Genomic DNA, 17179 nt, shown 5'->3' with positions numbered 1-17179 from the left:
TATTGCATTTTTTAGTTAAAGAAATTTGCAAAATCATTGAATAAATATTGTTCTGAGTGCATGGGCTATTATGCTTTTGCTTACTTCGCAGGTGGTAATTTCTCAATATAATGTTTTCTGTTTTCTCAGAAGATGAACTCAGTTTTGCGGACACAGGTTATTAAATGAAAACATTTAAGAAAGTTTGTATTTCCAGAACCAATTCAAATAAAAATGTTCCTCGAAACTTTCTGTAATTATAATAAGTAAAAACGTTTTAACCACAAAATAAAAATGTGATACTCTCACTGAAATTAATGAGAAATTTGTGCACATTCTGAGGAACACTGGTTCTTAATCTCTTATTCTGTTACATAAGAGTAGCACATGAACTTCCTCATCTGGTGATTTCAGATATATATATATATATATATATATATATATATATATATATATATATATATATATATATATATATATATATATATGCTGTAAGCACTAATCTGAAAAACTAAGCGAACACAAATGCAAATGACATGACGTCAACAGCACACTTGGGGATAAATGGGTACTTTCTCTTAGCTTAAGCAAAAATATGTCTATCGGTACTTGACTGAATTTATATTTAAATGATTCATATGAAGTCTAACATCAGCATTTATCATTCTTAAAACTCTGACAATGCAATATTAGATAATTTGTTGGGAATACAGAATGATACTGTGGCTACAAATGATAGAGTGAAACTTAAAAGCAAGACTTGCTGCAATAATATAGGGGGTAAATTAATTTAATGTTCGCCCAGTGAAACAATGGAACCGGCCACAAGCAAAAGTGGTTAGTGCAAAACTAATGATGCATTTTCTTTGGGCGGGACAAATATTTTGAGACTAAAGATTATAGTTAACTTAGTGTTGTTTACTTCAATGTTTAAAAGTATGGTAATCATAGTGAGACTTTAGTATAATAATGAGAGCATTTGGCGACTGTGTCTGCTCTTTCTTATTCAGATTTGTAGAACTGAGATTACTTAGTGCATAGTTACTTCACTTCCGCCTTTCCTTTAAAATTTCCCATGCTTGTCCTTTCTAGAGAGTTTTTTTTTTTTTTTTTTTTCCCGGTCGGTATTATTGAATAGTGTCGTGGGTGTTGGAGAACCTTCATCTTATCTATAATTTTATCTTACACGTTAATTATATATTAGTAAAATTGTTTTTTTTTTTTTCAACAGATAACCTCGTTATGGGTCACCAGTCCTGTTAACTGTACTTCCTCTGTAAGCCGATTTTCGCATGATATTTAACTATTGAAAGTGCAAGTTATGTATTCTTGAGAGACTTATCAGTGCCGCTAGTTTGAACTTCCCTGTCGCCCAATTACTTAATTGCCATTTATATATATGTGTGTATATATATTGATAGACACACATTACGCGCGTGTGTAATAATGTTTTTAACTCTCCTGATCGGGAATCGAACCCCAACCTTTTATTTAGAAATCAGACACTGAAGCCACTACACCACGACATATTTAAAGTGATAAAATTCTGATTTTTGATGAAACAGGTAAATCCATTATGGGGGGGGATATATTTCAATCACAATATATTAGGATTATTTCTCAGCCCCATGCACCTCGGCAAGTGACAGCAGTTTTAATCTATCCCAGACACAACACGAACGTCCTTATATGTTGGAGAGACACATTACACAGTCAGGAGCCTAAAAAACATTTGTACACAAGCGTGTAATGTGTCTCTCCAACAAATGAGGACGCTTGTGTTATGTCTTGGAGAGATTAAAACTACTCTCACTTGCCGGGGTGCGTGGGGCTGAGAAATAATCTTAATGTGTTGTGACTGAAATATAGCCTCCCATGGTGGAATTACATGGTTCGTCAAAAAAATTCAGATATATGAGATTTTATTACGTCGTGGCGCAGTGGCATCAGTGCCTGACTTCTATCTAGAGATCTTGGGTTCGATTCCCGGTCAGCAACGTAATATATATATATATATATTTACATTTTTCACAACTGGGTTACCAGGTACGTCCTCAGTTTAGACACTAAGTCGTAGCTGCATTAAATTCGATGATCTGTTTTTATGGGATAGGAATGAATCTCCTTCGTTAGTCCACTAGTCAGCTCGACCCTCCAGTCTCACTTTATCTGGCTATCAACTAAACTTAAGGGTCAATATTCTTGTCATAGTTTCATATATTGTTACATTCGTTTCTAATATCGCATAAGAATGGCTGTACTATAATTTGCCTAGTTTATTTTGGCCGAAAATTGCTATCTCTATGTCGAATGAAGAGATGTAACAAACTATAAACAGTAGATTAATGTACTGATCACGAATTTGTGCCACGGGAAGGATATAGAGCCAGTCGTTCAGTAATACTGAACGACACCATTTATATTGTTTTCAAGAAAGAAAACAGTGTAAACACACACATGTAACAGTTGGTTGTCTCAGGACCATAAGATAAGTAATCAATTAATGAAATGGCAGAGCAGGATGTTTTAAATTATTTTCAGAAACTCGACCCAAGTATGCTACCTGACCCAGAACAGATATCTCATTGCATACTGCATGAGTATTATAGATAGTATTTCCTATAACTAAACTATTCATTGACTAAATAGCTGAATGTAAAGTACAGTCACCATAAAAGAAGTGATCCCTCGCTAGCCAAACCCTCCTCGTTTCGTCTAATAACACTGTAATCTTCACAACTTCAGCTGATTCGAGTTGGCCTTTGAGATAACCCCAGCTCGAATTCAGTTTCACTTCCTGATGAACTAATGTAACATTGGCGTGTTCAGAAATGCTCTACATAATATTGCTTTGTATATTTAATAATCACACCATAGTCCAAGCGGCAATTCCTTTGACCTCAGATGATAATCTAATGTTGAACACTTTCATTTTGTAACATCTATCATTCACATTAAAATATGATGAGTGGAGGCACAAAAACAATTACGGTGTCGTATCTGCCAATGATTTTCAACTATTCTCCACACTCAAACATTCCGTTGAAGTGATTATTATAACTTTCACCCCGTAACTTAACCTGTGATGTTAAGTTTAAAAATTGATTATCACATAACCGACTTGATGTGTTTATGTCGGTACAGGTCCTCCAATGACCAATAATTATTCTTGTACAAAAGCCCACCTAATAAACATATTACAGCAAAAAAAAAAAAAAAAAAAAAAAAAAAAGACATTCACGTGAGGCTGCTTATTTTTGAAGGCGGCATGCCTACATGGTCTGTAATTTTGAGGTAGGCTACAACACCATGATGAAATAGGAACATTTCTTTGATATTAATAAGACTGCATTGTTTTGATAAGGTTTGTAAAACAACTGTGATCTCGATGACCTCGTCAGAAGAAAAATTTTCTTTGATGCCTAACCTACATCCGATTTATGACGTATTTCTGGATAAAATACATTACCGTGGGGATGATACTATTATAACTAAAACAGCAGTTTTCTGCCAAAATAAAGATGAAAGTTATACTGCTATTAGACTAAGAGTTTCACATCACTTCTGTAGAAATACTGCATTACGTGCCTCGTGACTTTTTCGCCGAATATGAATTTCTGCATTATCGTTCGTTTATTGATTTTTTCCTCCGTTTATGGTTAGGTATTTTCTTTCTCCAAAAAAATAATGTGGCATTGAAATGTGGAACTGCACCAGTGTTACTTTTTGTGCAATACGTCTTAGATAATGCATTCCCCTAATATCTTACACGATATTTTAGCATTTCACTGTTGGCGCCATAATGATCATGAAGTACAAGAAAAATTTTTACAGTACCTAGGTTATGTATCACTGTCCGAGTTGCATTCTGAAGCAAATATTCCCTTTATAATCTCAGTTCCGGAATTTAACAGATTACGCCTATTCTTCATGATATACTGTAATTTTAATGTCCGATAACTGTAGAGATAATATCACTGAATTCGGAGGTTGCAATCTTCGTCGTGTACTGTGATCCCAAAGCTTGACGCTCAAGAGCTGAGTTTGTATGCCAAGCTTAGATTCCATACCAGTAATTTCTCCTCTGTGGCCTATCACATACTTGTGAGTGAGGGGATGTGTCAGTGCCAGAGTAAACGCTAGCTTGTCCACATCTCAACAGCATATTCGTGGGTGAAGGGGAGGTGTCACTGCAGGGGCGAACGAAAGCCGGACCATATTTCTACAACATTATGTGTGGGTTGAGGAGGTGTGTCAGTGCCAATGTGAAAGCTAGATTCGCCACATCTCTACCACATATGCATGGGTTGAGATGTGTCAGTGCCAATGCGTACGCTAGCCTAGCCACGTCTCTACCACAGATGCGTTGTGTTGAGGTGTGTCAGTGCCAGAGTGATCGCTAGCCTGGCCGCGTCTCACCACATGTTCATGGGTTGAGAGGATGGATCAGAGTTAAAGTGAACACTTGCCCGGCCACATCTCTAGTGCATATGCGTGGATTGAAGGGATGTCTCACAGGCAGAGCGACAGCTAACCTGATTACGTCTCAACCACATATGCATGGGTGAAGGGACGTGTCAATGTTAAATCACATGCTAATCTGGCTGTATCTCTGCCACATATGCATGGATGAGGGAAAGTGATAGTGTGCGATTACTCCTTTTCTTGATCACATCTCTGTCACATACAAGTTCATGGGTTACCGTAGTAGTACACATACGAATTTCAGAAGGCTTAAGCTCAAAAGGACGGAGGGCATATTCGTGTGCTGGTTCAGTTTGCCTAATATCCTACTTACGGTGGCAGTAGGCCCAGTAGGTTTCCCGTGAGCGTGTTTACGTACGCACGCACACATACATGCACAGATACATGCGCACTCATGCACACACACACTAGCGTGCACGCACGCACGCCGACACCCACGAAAGCACACACACACAGACACACACACACACACACACACACACACACACACACACGCACGCACGCGCGCGCGCGCGCGCGCGCGCACCAGGCACGGATTCCGGGTAGGGAGAGGCGTGGGAGTGTATGTCCCCGAATTTTCCCAGACCAATGATTATTTATAAAAAATGAACTGTGACAGCAAAATAAAAGAATTAAGTATCTTACATAAATGCTTTCATGGAATCATTTCGATGTAAAGAGGGAAGTGGTGATAAATTGTGGAGGGTTTGACAATGAGTTACCAAGAATTCATATTTGTTAACCCAGAGAGAATCACGCCATCGTTTTCCAAAGTGCTGCATCCAGCTCTGACTAACCCCTTCCACATCCATTCACCCCCCTCCGACTCCAGTACATAGTCCCCCCCCCCACACAATATCCATGCGTATGTTTCTTTGCGGCAATATGATGCCCTTCATTGCTGCTCAGTTTTCGTTGTTTTCTGCACATAAAATTCCAGCCTCTGATTGATGGAGATTGGACCCATTTGTTCCTTGCACGTGTCAAGACGCTACACCGTCAGGTACGATGGTGTCTAATTATTTTGTTTGCTCATTACTGGTACGATTTTACTTGGTTGATTTATTATTGGGTGATCGATAATAGTACTGAAAAAAAAATGCTACCCTGAGGTAACTCAAAACTTATATAGGATTGCCTGTTGGTAGTCAAATAAGTATTATCACGTAATCATGATGAAGGGGACACTGTTATTTTATGGAAAGTTTATACCAAACGTATGATGCTGGATGTCTGTTAGGGCAACCACTGTCTTAAAATATGGTGGTTTGGGGGTACTGAGCCTATGACTTGTTCTCTGTATAGTTAATATTGTATTAAAAACCACAAGCACTGATACTTCAGATCGTCATTAAAGTAAGTGTTGCCCATAATTTCTTAAGTGGTGCCCAAAACTTCTTATCTACTAATGGAATAGTAGCATAAGTGCTAACAACTTACTATATATCGAAAAATAATTGCACGATTTTTTCCTTTTTTATTATTCCGACAAAATGTCGTTGGAAGTTGCCTTGTTAGACTTTTCTATTACATTGTGCTACCATTCATTATGATGAGAAAGTTTTCTGACTTTGGTGCATGTAATGAGAAGTTATGGGCACCACTTAATGTGGCTAGAAAACACTCACAGGGCGCATACCTCTGCCAATGCCGGATCCGGATCCAGGTGGGCCCTCCCAATTTAATTAATTCTTTTTTGGGCCATGGCCTACCCTTCCACAAAAGTTCAATGAAATCCACTGAGAACTTCTATTGTGCAGGATACATTGGATCCGGGTCAGGATCCGCCCCAAAATTTCACTTCAGCCCCCCCCCCTCCAAAGGGGGAATCACACCAGCTGCTAGCAGATACATACCTAGCGCGGCTCGGGATATGGCCTTGACCTTGACCTACTTTCACTAATTTCGAACACGTCGGAGATTTTCATCCCTTCTACACACCCGTAAATTTTTTTGATAGTGTCTACCGTTGTTGCGAAGTTATATTGGTAACAGACACACAGACTTTTACCTACTTTCACCAACTTCGAACTCGAAGGAGATTTGCATCTCCACTACACACCTGTATAATTTTGTGATAACATCTTGAGTGGCTGCGAAGTTATTGTGCTAACAGACACACAGATCTTGTCCTACTTTCACGATCTCTAACTCGTGATCGATTTTTTTCTCTACAACATACCTGTAAAATTTTGTGATGATATCTTGAGCGGTTGCTAAATTATCGTGCTAACAGACACGCAGACATACACACACAGGCAAACTGAATATAATACCAGCTTTGCTGTCGCGCCGGGTAATAAATTCTTTCTTGGCCTATGGCCCAACTTACCACAAACTTTTATTGAAATTCATTGAGACCTTCTGGAGATATCGTGTGGACAAACAAACAAAAAAACAGACAAACGTGGGTGCAGACATAACCACGTCTAACTTCGTTGGCGGAGGTAATGACGACCAGAAGTGTCAATGTTTGTGGTTTTTGATAAATAATAACTACAGAAAACAGGTTTTGGACTCAATAAATGAAGATCATCACATATTAAGACAGTGGTTGCTCAACCCGACAACCATCATGATACTTTTGGCATAAACGTTCCATAAAATAACAGTGTCCCCTTCATCATGATTATGTGATAATATTTATCTGACAACCAACAAGCAATCCTATATAAGTTACGACTGACCTCAAGAAGGCAGGGGTTTTCAGAACAATTATCGAACACCCCAATAATAAATCAACCTTGTAAAATCGTACCAGTAATGAGTAAACAAAATAATTAGACGCCATCGTACCTAACGGTGCGACGTCTTAACACATGTGCAAAGAACAAATGGGTCCAATCTCCATCAATCAGAGGCTGGAATTTTAGGTGCAGAAAACAACAAAAACTGAGCAGCAGTGAAGAGCATCATATTACCGAATAGAAACATACGCGCGGATATTATGTGTGTGTGGGGGGGTTGGGGGAGGACTACGTAATGGAGTCGGAGGGGGGGTGCGTGGATGTAGAAGGGGTTGGTCAGAGCTGGATGCAGCACTCTGGAAAAGATGGCGTGATTCTTTCTGGATTTACAAATATGAACTCTTGACAACTCATTGTCCAACCCTCCACAGTTTGTCACCAGTTCCCTCTTTTCATCGAAATGATTCCATGAAAATATTTACGTAAGATTCTTAATACTTATATTTTTCTGTCATAGTTCATTTACTACAAAAATTTTCATTAATATGCCTAAAGAATGGGGGCACCCCCCCCTGCCTCTCCCTACCCGGAATCCGTGCCTGGTTTGTGTGTGTGTGTGTGTGTGTGTGTGTGTGTGTGTGTGTGTGCGCGCGCGCGTTCGTGGGTGCACGCATTCGTGCGTGCGCATATGTGTGTGTGCATGTGTCTGCATGTATGTAAGCGACTATGTGTGTAAGTATGTGTGCATGTGTGAGTGCGTGCGTAAACGCACACTCATGGGCAACCTACAGGTCCTATTGCCACTAAAAATAGGACCTTAAACAAGCTGAACCAGAACACAAATATGCCCCATTTTCTTTTGAGCATAAGCCTTCTGAAATTCGTATGTGTACACTACTTTAACCCGTGAACTTGTAAGTGACAGAAATTTGGTCAGGAAAAAGAGTAATCACGCACAATCACTTTCCCTCAATATTGCATATGAAGCAGAGATATGGCCAGATTACCATGTGATGTAGCAATGACACGTCCCTTCATCCGTGCATATGTGCTAGAGACGTGGCCAGGCTAGCTGTTGCTCTGGCTATCAGACATCCCTCAACCCACGCATATGTGGTAGAGACATGGCCAGGCTAGCGTTCGTTTTGATACGGACACACGTCCTCAACTCACAGATAATTATGTGGTAGAGACGTGGCCAGGGTAGCTTTCGCCCTGGCAGTGATCATCCCCTTCACCCACGCGTATGTTGTACAGATGTGGATAAGCTAGCGTTTACTCTGGCACTGACAAATCCCGTCATTCACAGATATGTGGTAGGCTACGGAGGACAAATTATTGATATGGATACTAAGTTTGGCATACAAACTCAGCTCTTGAGCGTCAAGCTTTGGGATCCCAGTCCACGACGGCGATTGCAACTTCCTAATTCAGTGATATTATCTCTACAGTTATCGGACATTAATATTACAGTATATCGTGGAGAACAAGCATCATCTATGAAAATCGGAGATTAAGATGATAAAGGTAGTATTTCCATTAGAATGCAACTCGGACAGTGGTACATAACATAGGTACTGTAAGAAATTTTCTTGTACTTCATGATCATTAAGGCGCCAACAGTGAAATGCTAAAATATCGTGTAAGATATTAGGGGAATGCATTATTTAAGACTTATAGCACAAAAACGGTACACTGATGCAGTTCCACATTTCAATGCCACATTATTTTTCTGGAGAAAGAAAATACCTAACCATAAACGGAGGAAAAAATCAATAAACGAACGATAATGCAGACATTCATATTCGATGAAAATTTCACGAGGCACGTAATGCAGTATTTCTACAGAAGTGATGTGAAACTCTTAGTCTAATAGCAGTATAACTTTCATCTTTATTTTAGCAGAAAACTGCTGTTTTAGTTATAACAGCATCATCCCCACGGTAATGTATTTTATCCAGTAATACGTCATAAATCGGATGTAGATTAGGCATCAAAGAAAATTTTTCTTTTGACGAGGTCATCGAGATCACAGTTGTTTTACAAACCTCATCAAAACAAATGCAGTCTTATTTATATAAAAGAAAAATTTCCTATTTCATCATGGTGTTGTAGCCTACCTCGAAATTACAGATCATATAGGCATGCCGCCCTTAAAAATAAGCAGCCTCATGCGAATGACTTTTTTTTTTTTTTTTAGCCTTAATATGTTTATAATGTGGGCGTTAGTACAAGATTAATTATTGGTCATTCGGGGACGTGTGCAGACATAAACACTCCAAGTCGGTTATGTGACACTAAATTTTTTAACGTAACGTGGGTTAGGCTACGGGGTGAAAGTTAAAATCACTTCAACGGAATGTTTTGAACTGTGTGGGGAATAGTTGGAAATCACTGGTAGATACGACATTATAATTGTTTTTGTCCATCCACTCATCATGTTTTAATGCGAATGATAGACGCTACATAATAAAAGTGTTCAACATTAGATTATCTACTGAGGTAAAAGGATTTGCCACTTGCACTATGGTGTGATAATTTAATATACAAAGCAATATTATGAAGAGCATATCCACACACGCCATTGTTACATTAGTTTATCAGGAAGTGAAACTGAATTCGAGTTGGGATTCACTCAGGCATAGTAGGATATCGCGAAGCCCAACTCGAATCACCTGAAGTTGTACAGGTTACAGTGTTACCCGACGAAACGCGGAGGGATTGGCTAGCGAGGGATCACTTCTTTTATGAATGACTCTACCTAATCAATGGAAGCTTGGCATATTTAAAAAAAAAAAAAAAAAAAAACGTATGAGACGCAGTACAAATTACCAACCAATTTGCCTCACATCAGTACTATGCGAAATAAAATAAAAAAATGTTATAGAAAAAAAATATTTCTTTAATAAGCAAAATATTATATCAGATTATTAGAATGGGTTTCGTTATAATATAATATCATGCCTTAGAAATCCGCTAGAATTTTTTTGGCAAACGTATACGATAACTGGGACGCCAAAATACCGCCGGATATCCGTCTACCTAAATTTCCATATAGCGTTTGATAAGGTGCCCCATCTAAGAGTACTAGAAAAACTAGAAACCCACGGTCTTTAATAAAGTATGCTCTTGGACTGGTAATTGGTTAAGGAATTTCAGGCAGCGTGTAGCGTTAAAAAGCGAATCATCAGACTGGCTAAAATCAAAAAGCGGAGTTAGTGGTCAGGTATAGAACCAATTCTTTTTCATATTTATGAGTGATCTTGAAAATTTACTCGTTTCTAAGGTAGCAAAATGTGCAGATGACACGATGATTGGAGGTCATTGTGAGAGCAGAACAGTGAATCTATGCAAAACAATCTGGATAAGTTAATAAATTGCAGTAAAAAAATAGCAGATAAATTTCATGTAGATAAACGTTAGCACCCTTTGAAAAAAAAAATAATAAATATGAATATCGCACGTACTGAAAAAAAAGTAAAGGATACGAGGTATTTATGGTTATTATCAATAACCTCCTTTTAAAAAATCTAAACAGTGTATGGCAGCCAGCAACAAAGCAAACAAAATGTTCGGCTTCATCGCTGGGAACTTTGATCACAGAACGCTCGATGTTATTACTAAGCTTTATACGTCATTAGTTATACCAGTGCTCCGCAACCGTTTCTGCTTCACGGCACATTATTGAATTTTTTTGACTTCTTGTGGTGCACGTAATAGAGTTGACAAGCTATGGGTCAGAACTGCATAGTTTTTCGTTTTTTCCCTTGGGTTAACAAATAATGAAATCCACAATTGCTAGGTGTACAGTACCATGCAATACGCGAAATGCAATATTGCATTTTTTAGTTAAAGAAATTTGCAAAATCATTGAATAAATATTGTTCTGAGTGCATGGGCTATTATGCTTTTGCTTACTTCGCAGGTGGTAATTTCTCAATATAATGTTTTCTGTTTTCTCAAGAAGATGAACTCAGTTTTGCGGACACAGGTTATTAAATGAAAACATTTAAGAAAGTTTGTATTTCCAGAACCAATTCAAATAAAAATGTTCCTCGAAACTTTCTGTAATTATAATAAGTAAAAACGTTTTAACCACAAAATAAAAATGTGATACTTTCACTGAAATTAATGAGAAATTTGTGCACATTCTGAGAAACACTGGTTCTTAATCTCTTATTCTGTTACTTAAGAGTCGCACATGAACTTCCTCATCTGGTGATTTCAGATATATATATATATATATATATATATATATATATATATATATATATATATATATATATATATATATATATATATATATATATATATATGCTGTAAGCACTAATCTGAAAAACTAAGCGAACACAAATGCAAATGACATGACGTCAACAGCACACTTGGGGATAAATGGGTACTTTCTCTCAGCTTAAGCAAAAATATGTCTATCGGTACTTGACTGAATTTATATTTAAATGATTCATATGAAGTCTAACATCAGCATTTATCATTCTTAAAACTCTGACAATGCAATATTAGATAATTTGTTGGGAATACAGAATGATACTGTGGCTAGAAATGATAGAGTGAAACTTAAAAGCAAGACTTGCAGCAATAATATAGGGGGTAAATTAATTTAATGTTCGCCCAGTGAAACAATGGAACCGGCCACAAGCAAAAGTGGTTAGTGCAAAACTAATGATGCATTTTCATTTGGGCGGGACAAATATTTTGAGACTAAAGATTATAGTTAACTTAGTGTTGTTTACTTCAATGTTTAAAAGTATGCTAATCATAGTGAGACGTTAGTATAATAATGAGAGCATTTGGCGACTGTGTCTGGTCTTTCTTATTCAGATTTGTAGAACTGAGATTACTTAGTGCATAGTTACTTCACTTCCGCCTTTCCTTTAAAAATTCCCATGCTTGTCCTTTCTAGAGAGTTTTTTTTTTTTTTTTCCCGGTCGGTATTATTGAATAGTGTCGTGGGTGTTGGAGAACCTTCATCTTCTCTATAATTTTCTCTTACACGTTCATTAGATCTTAGTAAAATTGGCTTTTTTTTTTTTTTTTTCAACAGATAACCTCGTTATGGGTCACCAGTCCTGTTAACTGTACTTCCTCTGTAAGCCGATTTTCGCATGATATTTAACTATTGAAAGTGCAAGTTATGTATTCTTGCGAGACTTATCAGTGCCGCTAGTTTGAACTTCCCTGTCGCCCAATTACTTAATTGCCATTTATATATATGTGTGTATATATATATATTGATAGACACACATTGCGCGCGTGTGTAATAATGTTTTTAACTCTCCTGATCGGGAATCGAACCCCAACCTTTTATTTAGAAATCAGACACTGAGGCCACTACACCACGACATATTTAAAGCTATAAAATTTTGATTTTTGATGAAACAGGTAAATCCATTATGGGGGGGATATATTTCAATCACAATATATTAGGATTATTTCTCAGCCCCATGCACCTCGGCAAGTGACAGAGCAGTTTTAATCTATCCCAGACACAACACGAACGTCCTTATATGTTGGAGAGACACATTACACAGTCAGGAGCCTAAAAAACATTTGTACACAAGCGTGTAATGTGTCTCTCCAACAAATGAGGACGCTTGTGTTATGTATTGGAGAGATTAAAACTACTCTCACTTGCCGGGGTGCGTGGGGCTGAGAAATAATCTTAATGTGTTGTGACTGAAATATAGCCTCCCATGGTGGAATTACATGGTTCGTCAAAAAATTCAGATATATGAGATTTTATTACGTCGTGGCGCAGAGGCATCAGTGCCTGACTTCTATTTAGAGATCTTGGGTTCGATTCCCGGTCAGCAACGTAATATATATATATATTTACATTTTTCACAACTGGGTTACCGGGTACGTCCTCAGTTTAGGCACTAAGTCGTAGCTGCATTAAATTCGATGATCTGTTTTTATGGGATAGGAATGAATCTCCTTGGTTAGTCCACTAGTCAGCTCGACCCTCCAGTCTCACTTTATCTGGCTATCAACTAAACTTAAGGGTCAATATTCTTGTCATAGTTTCATATATTGTTACATTCGTTTCTACAGTAATATCGCATAAGAATGGCTGTACTATAATTTGCCTAGTTTATTTTGGCCGAAAATTGCTATCTCTATGTCGAATGAAGAGATGTAACAAACTATAAACAGTAGATTAATGTACTGATCACGAATTTGTGCCACGGGAAGGATATAGAGCCATAGAATTGTCTTATGCCATTGAACTGCAACAAACATGAACACTGGGATATGGCGATAGTATCAAAGAAACACCATGGGAAGGATGTCAGGCCGTGGTAATTCCATATTAAGCAGTTAGTTTCAGGACAGGCTTGGCGGAAGGAAATCCTGTAGAAGTGCTAGGGAATGGATGTAGAGTCGCTGTATTGTCTTTTTCTGGCAATGAGTTGTAAAAAGATATTTACATTAAAAAGCGATGCTTGTAATGAAGTGCTGTAGAAAGGAGGCAGTGTCGAAAAATTGTATTATTCTGCTACTGAGCTGTAACTGGAATATGATGGCAGTCACGAAATGCAGGTAAGGATGTAGAGCCATATTACTATCTCTTTCACTGTGCTGCAACATGAGAAAAGGACTAGGATATGATATTGTTCTCGAGGAATAAGGATGGACAGGATGCAGATCCACACTATTGCATTATTCTGCCACTGCTTACAATGTATTCATCATTAGCTGTTATGAATTTCATATTCACCCAAGTAATTAATGTATGATATTATACTGATGGGCCAACTAAGTCAATAAGGAGTTTTGAGAAACCTTGTCGAGTGGGCATAATCAGCGGAGTAGAAAAAATATATGTTAAAAAAAAGAGCTAGGCTAAAAATATAATGAGGTGAAGGAGGTAAACAAAAGGGGAGGAGAGAACAGGTGAGGATGGGAAGAGGAGAGAACAGGAGGGAGAAGGAAGGGGAGGGGAAAGGGTACTGAAAGCAAGAGGAGAGAAAGGAGGGGAGAGAAGAAGAAAGGAGAGATTAGAGGGAGGGGAAGAACTGAGTCAGAGAAGAAATGTGGAACAATGAAGAGAGGGAAGGAAAGAGAAGAGAGGAAGAAAAGAGGGGAAGAGAGATAAGAAGGCTATGAGAGGGACGAGAGGAGGAGGGGGAGGAGGAGGAGGAGAGAGAGAGAGAGAGAGAGAGAGAGAGAGAGAGAGAGAGAGAAAGGAGGGTGAGAGGTAGAGACTAGGGTAAAGGGAGGAGAGAAGAGGAGGGTGAGAGGTAGAGACTAGGGTAAAGAGAGGAGAGAAGAAGAGGAGGATGAGAGAGAGATGAGGAAGGGGCCGAGTGGAGGTGATAATGTGAACAAGTATAAAAATATTAGATGAAGGAGCTTCAGGGCCCTTCGGTTAATGCCGTTGGTGTGGTGTGCTCTGGTGTGATTTGGCAGGGTAATTTTGTGTGGTGTGGTGTGATATGGTGTGGATGGGCTCTTATGTGTGGTCTGGTGTGGTGTGGTGTAGTGTGATGTGGATGGGTTATTTTGTGTGGTGTGATGTGTTGCGGTGTGTCATGTGGATGGGCTATTATGTGTGGTGTGTTGCGGTGTAGTGTGATGTCGATGGGTAATTTTGTGTGGTATGGTGTGGTGTGGTGTGATGTGATGTGGGAGGGTAATATTGTGTGCTGTGGTGCGTGAGTGCTGTGGTGTGATGGAGTGTGGCATTCCTAAAGTGAAAAGTCTGCGTCCGAAAACTGAGTGACATGTGGACAGGGCTCCTCCTAGAGAAGCTTTCGCATCTAAATGAAACAAAAAATAGTGTGTAAGAGGAAAAAAATAAACATATGTGAATCTCAGAAAAGTTTGCATTATGAGTAATGAGATTTATGAAATAAGCTAAAGTCAGCCTTCGTTAAAACACGACTTTTATGTTGCTTTTGATATCTTTCTTACACTCATCCTTTGCGATTTATTCTGCACATTACACCTCAATATCCTCTTTATATTTTGTTGATGCACAGTACAGTATGTAGATGTAAGCTCTACAAAGAGCACACATGAGAATGCTTAGGTGGAGACTAATACAGTATGCAAACCAATCGTTAAAGAAGAGGTGGTACAATGTCTCCTAAGCCACTGCATTATAATAAAACCTTAAATCAGGCGTGTGTAAACTACCAAATTATAAAACGAAAAACAATCATATAACTGGTACTATAAATTTGGGGAGGCTGGCACACAGGCTTCATAGATAGCAATGGAACTTTTTTAGGCAGTTTTATCTAATTTATTGTGCCAACCTTATTATTATGACGACATTTCTCTTTATTTCTACCTCCAGATGATTTCATTTAGCTTAGGAGACCTGTTTCGAACTGAACGAGTTAAGTACTGTATATCCTTTATTTCTTGAAGACCGCAGACCTTTCCAAAGCTGAATAAAAGCGTCTGGGCTAGTAGTATTTAGTGTCGCCTAAAAATGGCCCAGATTTTAGTGCTTTTGAAACATATTTACGTTGTCCAGTGACAAAAAAATTGATGTAGTTCTTTACCCTTTTCATAGCACTTCTTCGTGATTAGCACCATACTTTCGTGGTGCTAATCACGAAATGAAGACGGAGAGAAATTTTAGATTGATAATGTATAGCAAAGATGGTATAGCATAGTGTATGTATGTAACTATCTATCTGTAGATATTTTATCTGACCAAGCAGGGTAAGTTTCATGGCTGCATCCTCTTGTATTTCAACCCAGGCGATTAAATTTATCCGATAGTAAGTCACAGGAGCCAGAAAGTGTTAATACTTTATCACTAGGCTAATCACATAACCGCGTCTTCTCTGATATTTAAAGTTAACGCCGAACGATGTTACTTAGTTGAGAGTGAGTTATTGGAGCCTGAGAGTGAATTTGTGAAACATATCTATTTTATTGGTTATCGAGAGTGAAAGGATAAGGTAGAAATTCGGACTGCATGACAATCGTGTGTGTGAATGTGACTGATAAGGTGTATCCACATACTCCCCCATATTACATCTCACAACCGCCGAATATGCAGTCCACATTCCTACAGCAGTTTTGATGCGAAGACCATTTGTATGTTTTTGACTCTGGGTATAGCCTTTACAGACCGTTCCCTGAGGCCCAACATTTCTGTCACGTACCACACACTTTTTCATATCACCAATGAGGTAAGGAAACCTAATATTTTCCTCATTACAGGTTATGCTCACCAATTTTTTTTATTTTTCTAGATATGTAGCGAGTTCTAGGAAGATGAAATACTACTGATCTAAATTCCTGTTTTCCTTTTTTTCAGATGCCTACCTAGATCCAAGGACATAACTAGGACTTCTCAGGGATGAAGCGGGGGATATAAGTTGGGAGACAAAGTATGTACAGTACTGTACTGAAATTGAAAAAAAAAGAAAAAAGAATTTATATAATGAGAGTCCATGTATCTTATGATAAGATGTCAGATGTATCTTATGAATAAACATCTTTTCCATAATTATACGGGTGCAGCTTTTCAACCTGAACAACTCTTGGCACTGAGATACATGCAGTTCCGTATCTTTTACATTAATTGTTTAACCGTCTAAACTTGGCGCGCCCATATTTGGCCCAGTCCTCCCAAAGGGAGGATATCTAAAACAACAACAACCGTCTAAACTAAAGTCGACTACAGCGCCTGGTTATACAAATGTAACTCAATCCTCCCCTACTTCCCTGTAAGGAAGATGGTGGACTGCAGGAAGAAGTCAGCTTCACCAAGCAGTCCATTAGGTACATATTCATTTGAGCCTCATGTAGCAGCTATTACTACTACGATGAAGTATTTCTCAGTTTTACAAGTCTGCTGTTCAATTATCTTATTCAGCTTAGGAGGGACTTAAAAGTTCTGTATTTCTGGTAGGAAAGAATGAGGTGTTAAGGAGCATTCTTTTCACCCTGTATACTATTTGTCTTAATTTCAATTGTACTTATATGTTAGCTTCATCTTCCTCAAGATTCATCATCTAGATATTTCAAGTTAGGTCTGGGTT

At 38.3% G+C, this 17179-nt stretch overlaps 1 protein-coding gene across 1 annotated transcript in view; it reads left to right on the top strand.

Moving 5' to 3' along the window:
* Positions 1-16512, top strand: part of LOC145398038 (uncharacterized) — a 151586-nt gene extending 135074 nt beyond the window's left edge. Inside the window, exon 6 of the mRNA XM_080271001.1 lies at positions 16453-16512. Within this exon, the coding sequence (XP_080127127.1) occupies positions 16453-16464 (12 nt within the window). The 3' untranslated portion in view covers positions 16465-16512. The remainder of the gene's footprint in view (positions 1-16452) is intronic.
* The last annotated feature ends 667 nt before the right edge of the window (positions 16513-17179 follow it).

The sequence above is a fragment of the Coenobita brevimanus genome, chromosome 5, assembly GCF_032717465.1.
Source record: "Coenobita brevimanus isolate Jiangsu-jjx chromosome 5, ASM3271746v2, whole genome shotgun sequence".
NCBI classification, from domain to species: Eukaryota; Metazoa; Arthropoda; class Malacostraca; order Decapoda; family Coenobitidae; genus Coenobita; species Coenobita brevimanus.
The sequence above is the reverse complement of the archived record's forward strand: the minus strand, read 5'-3'. Positions and strand labels throughout refer to the sequence as shown.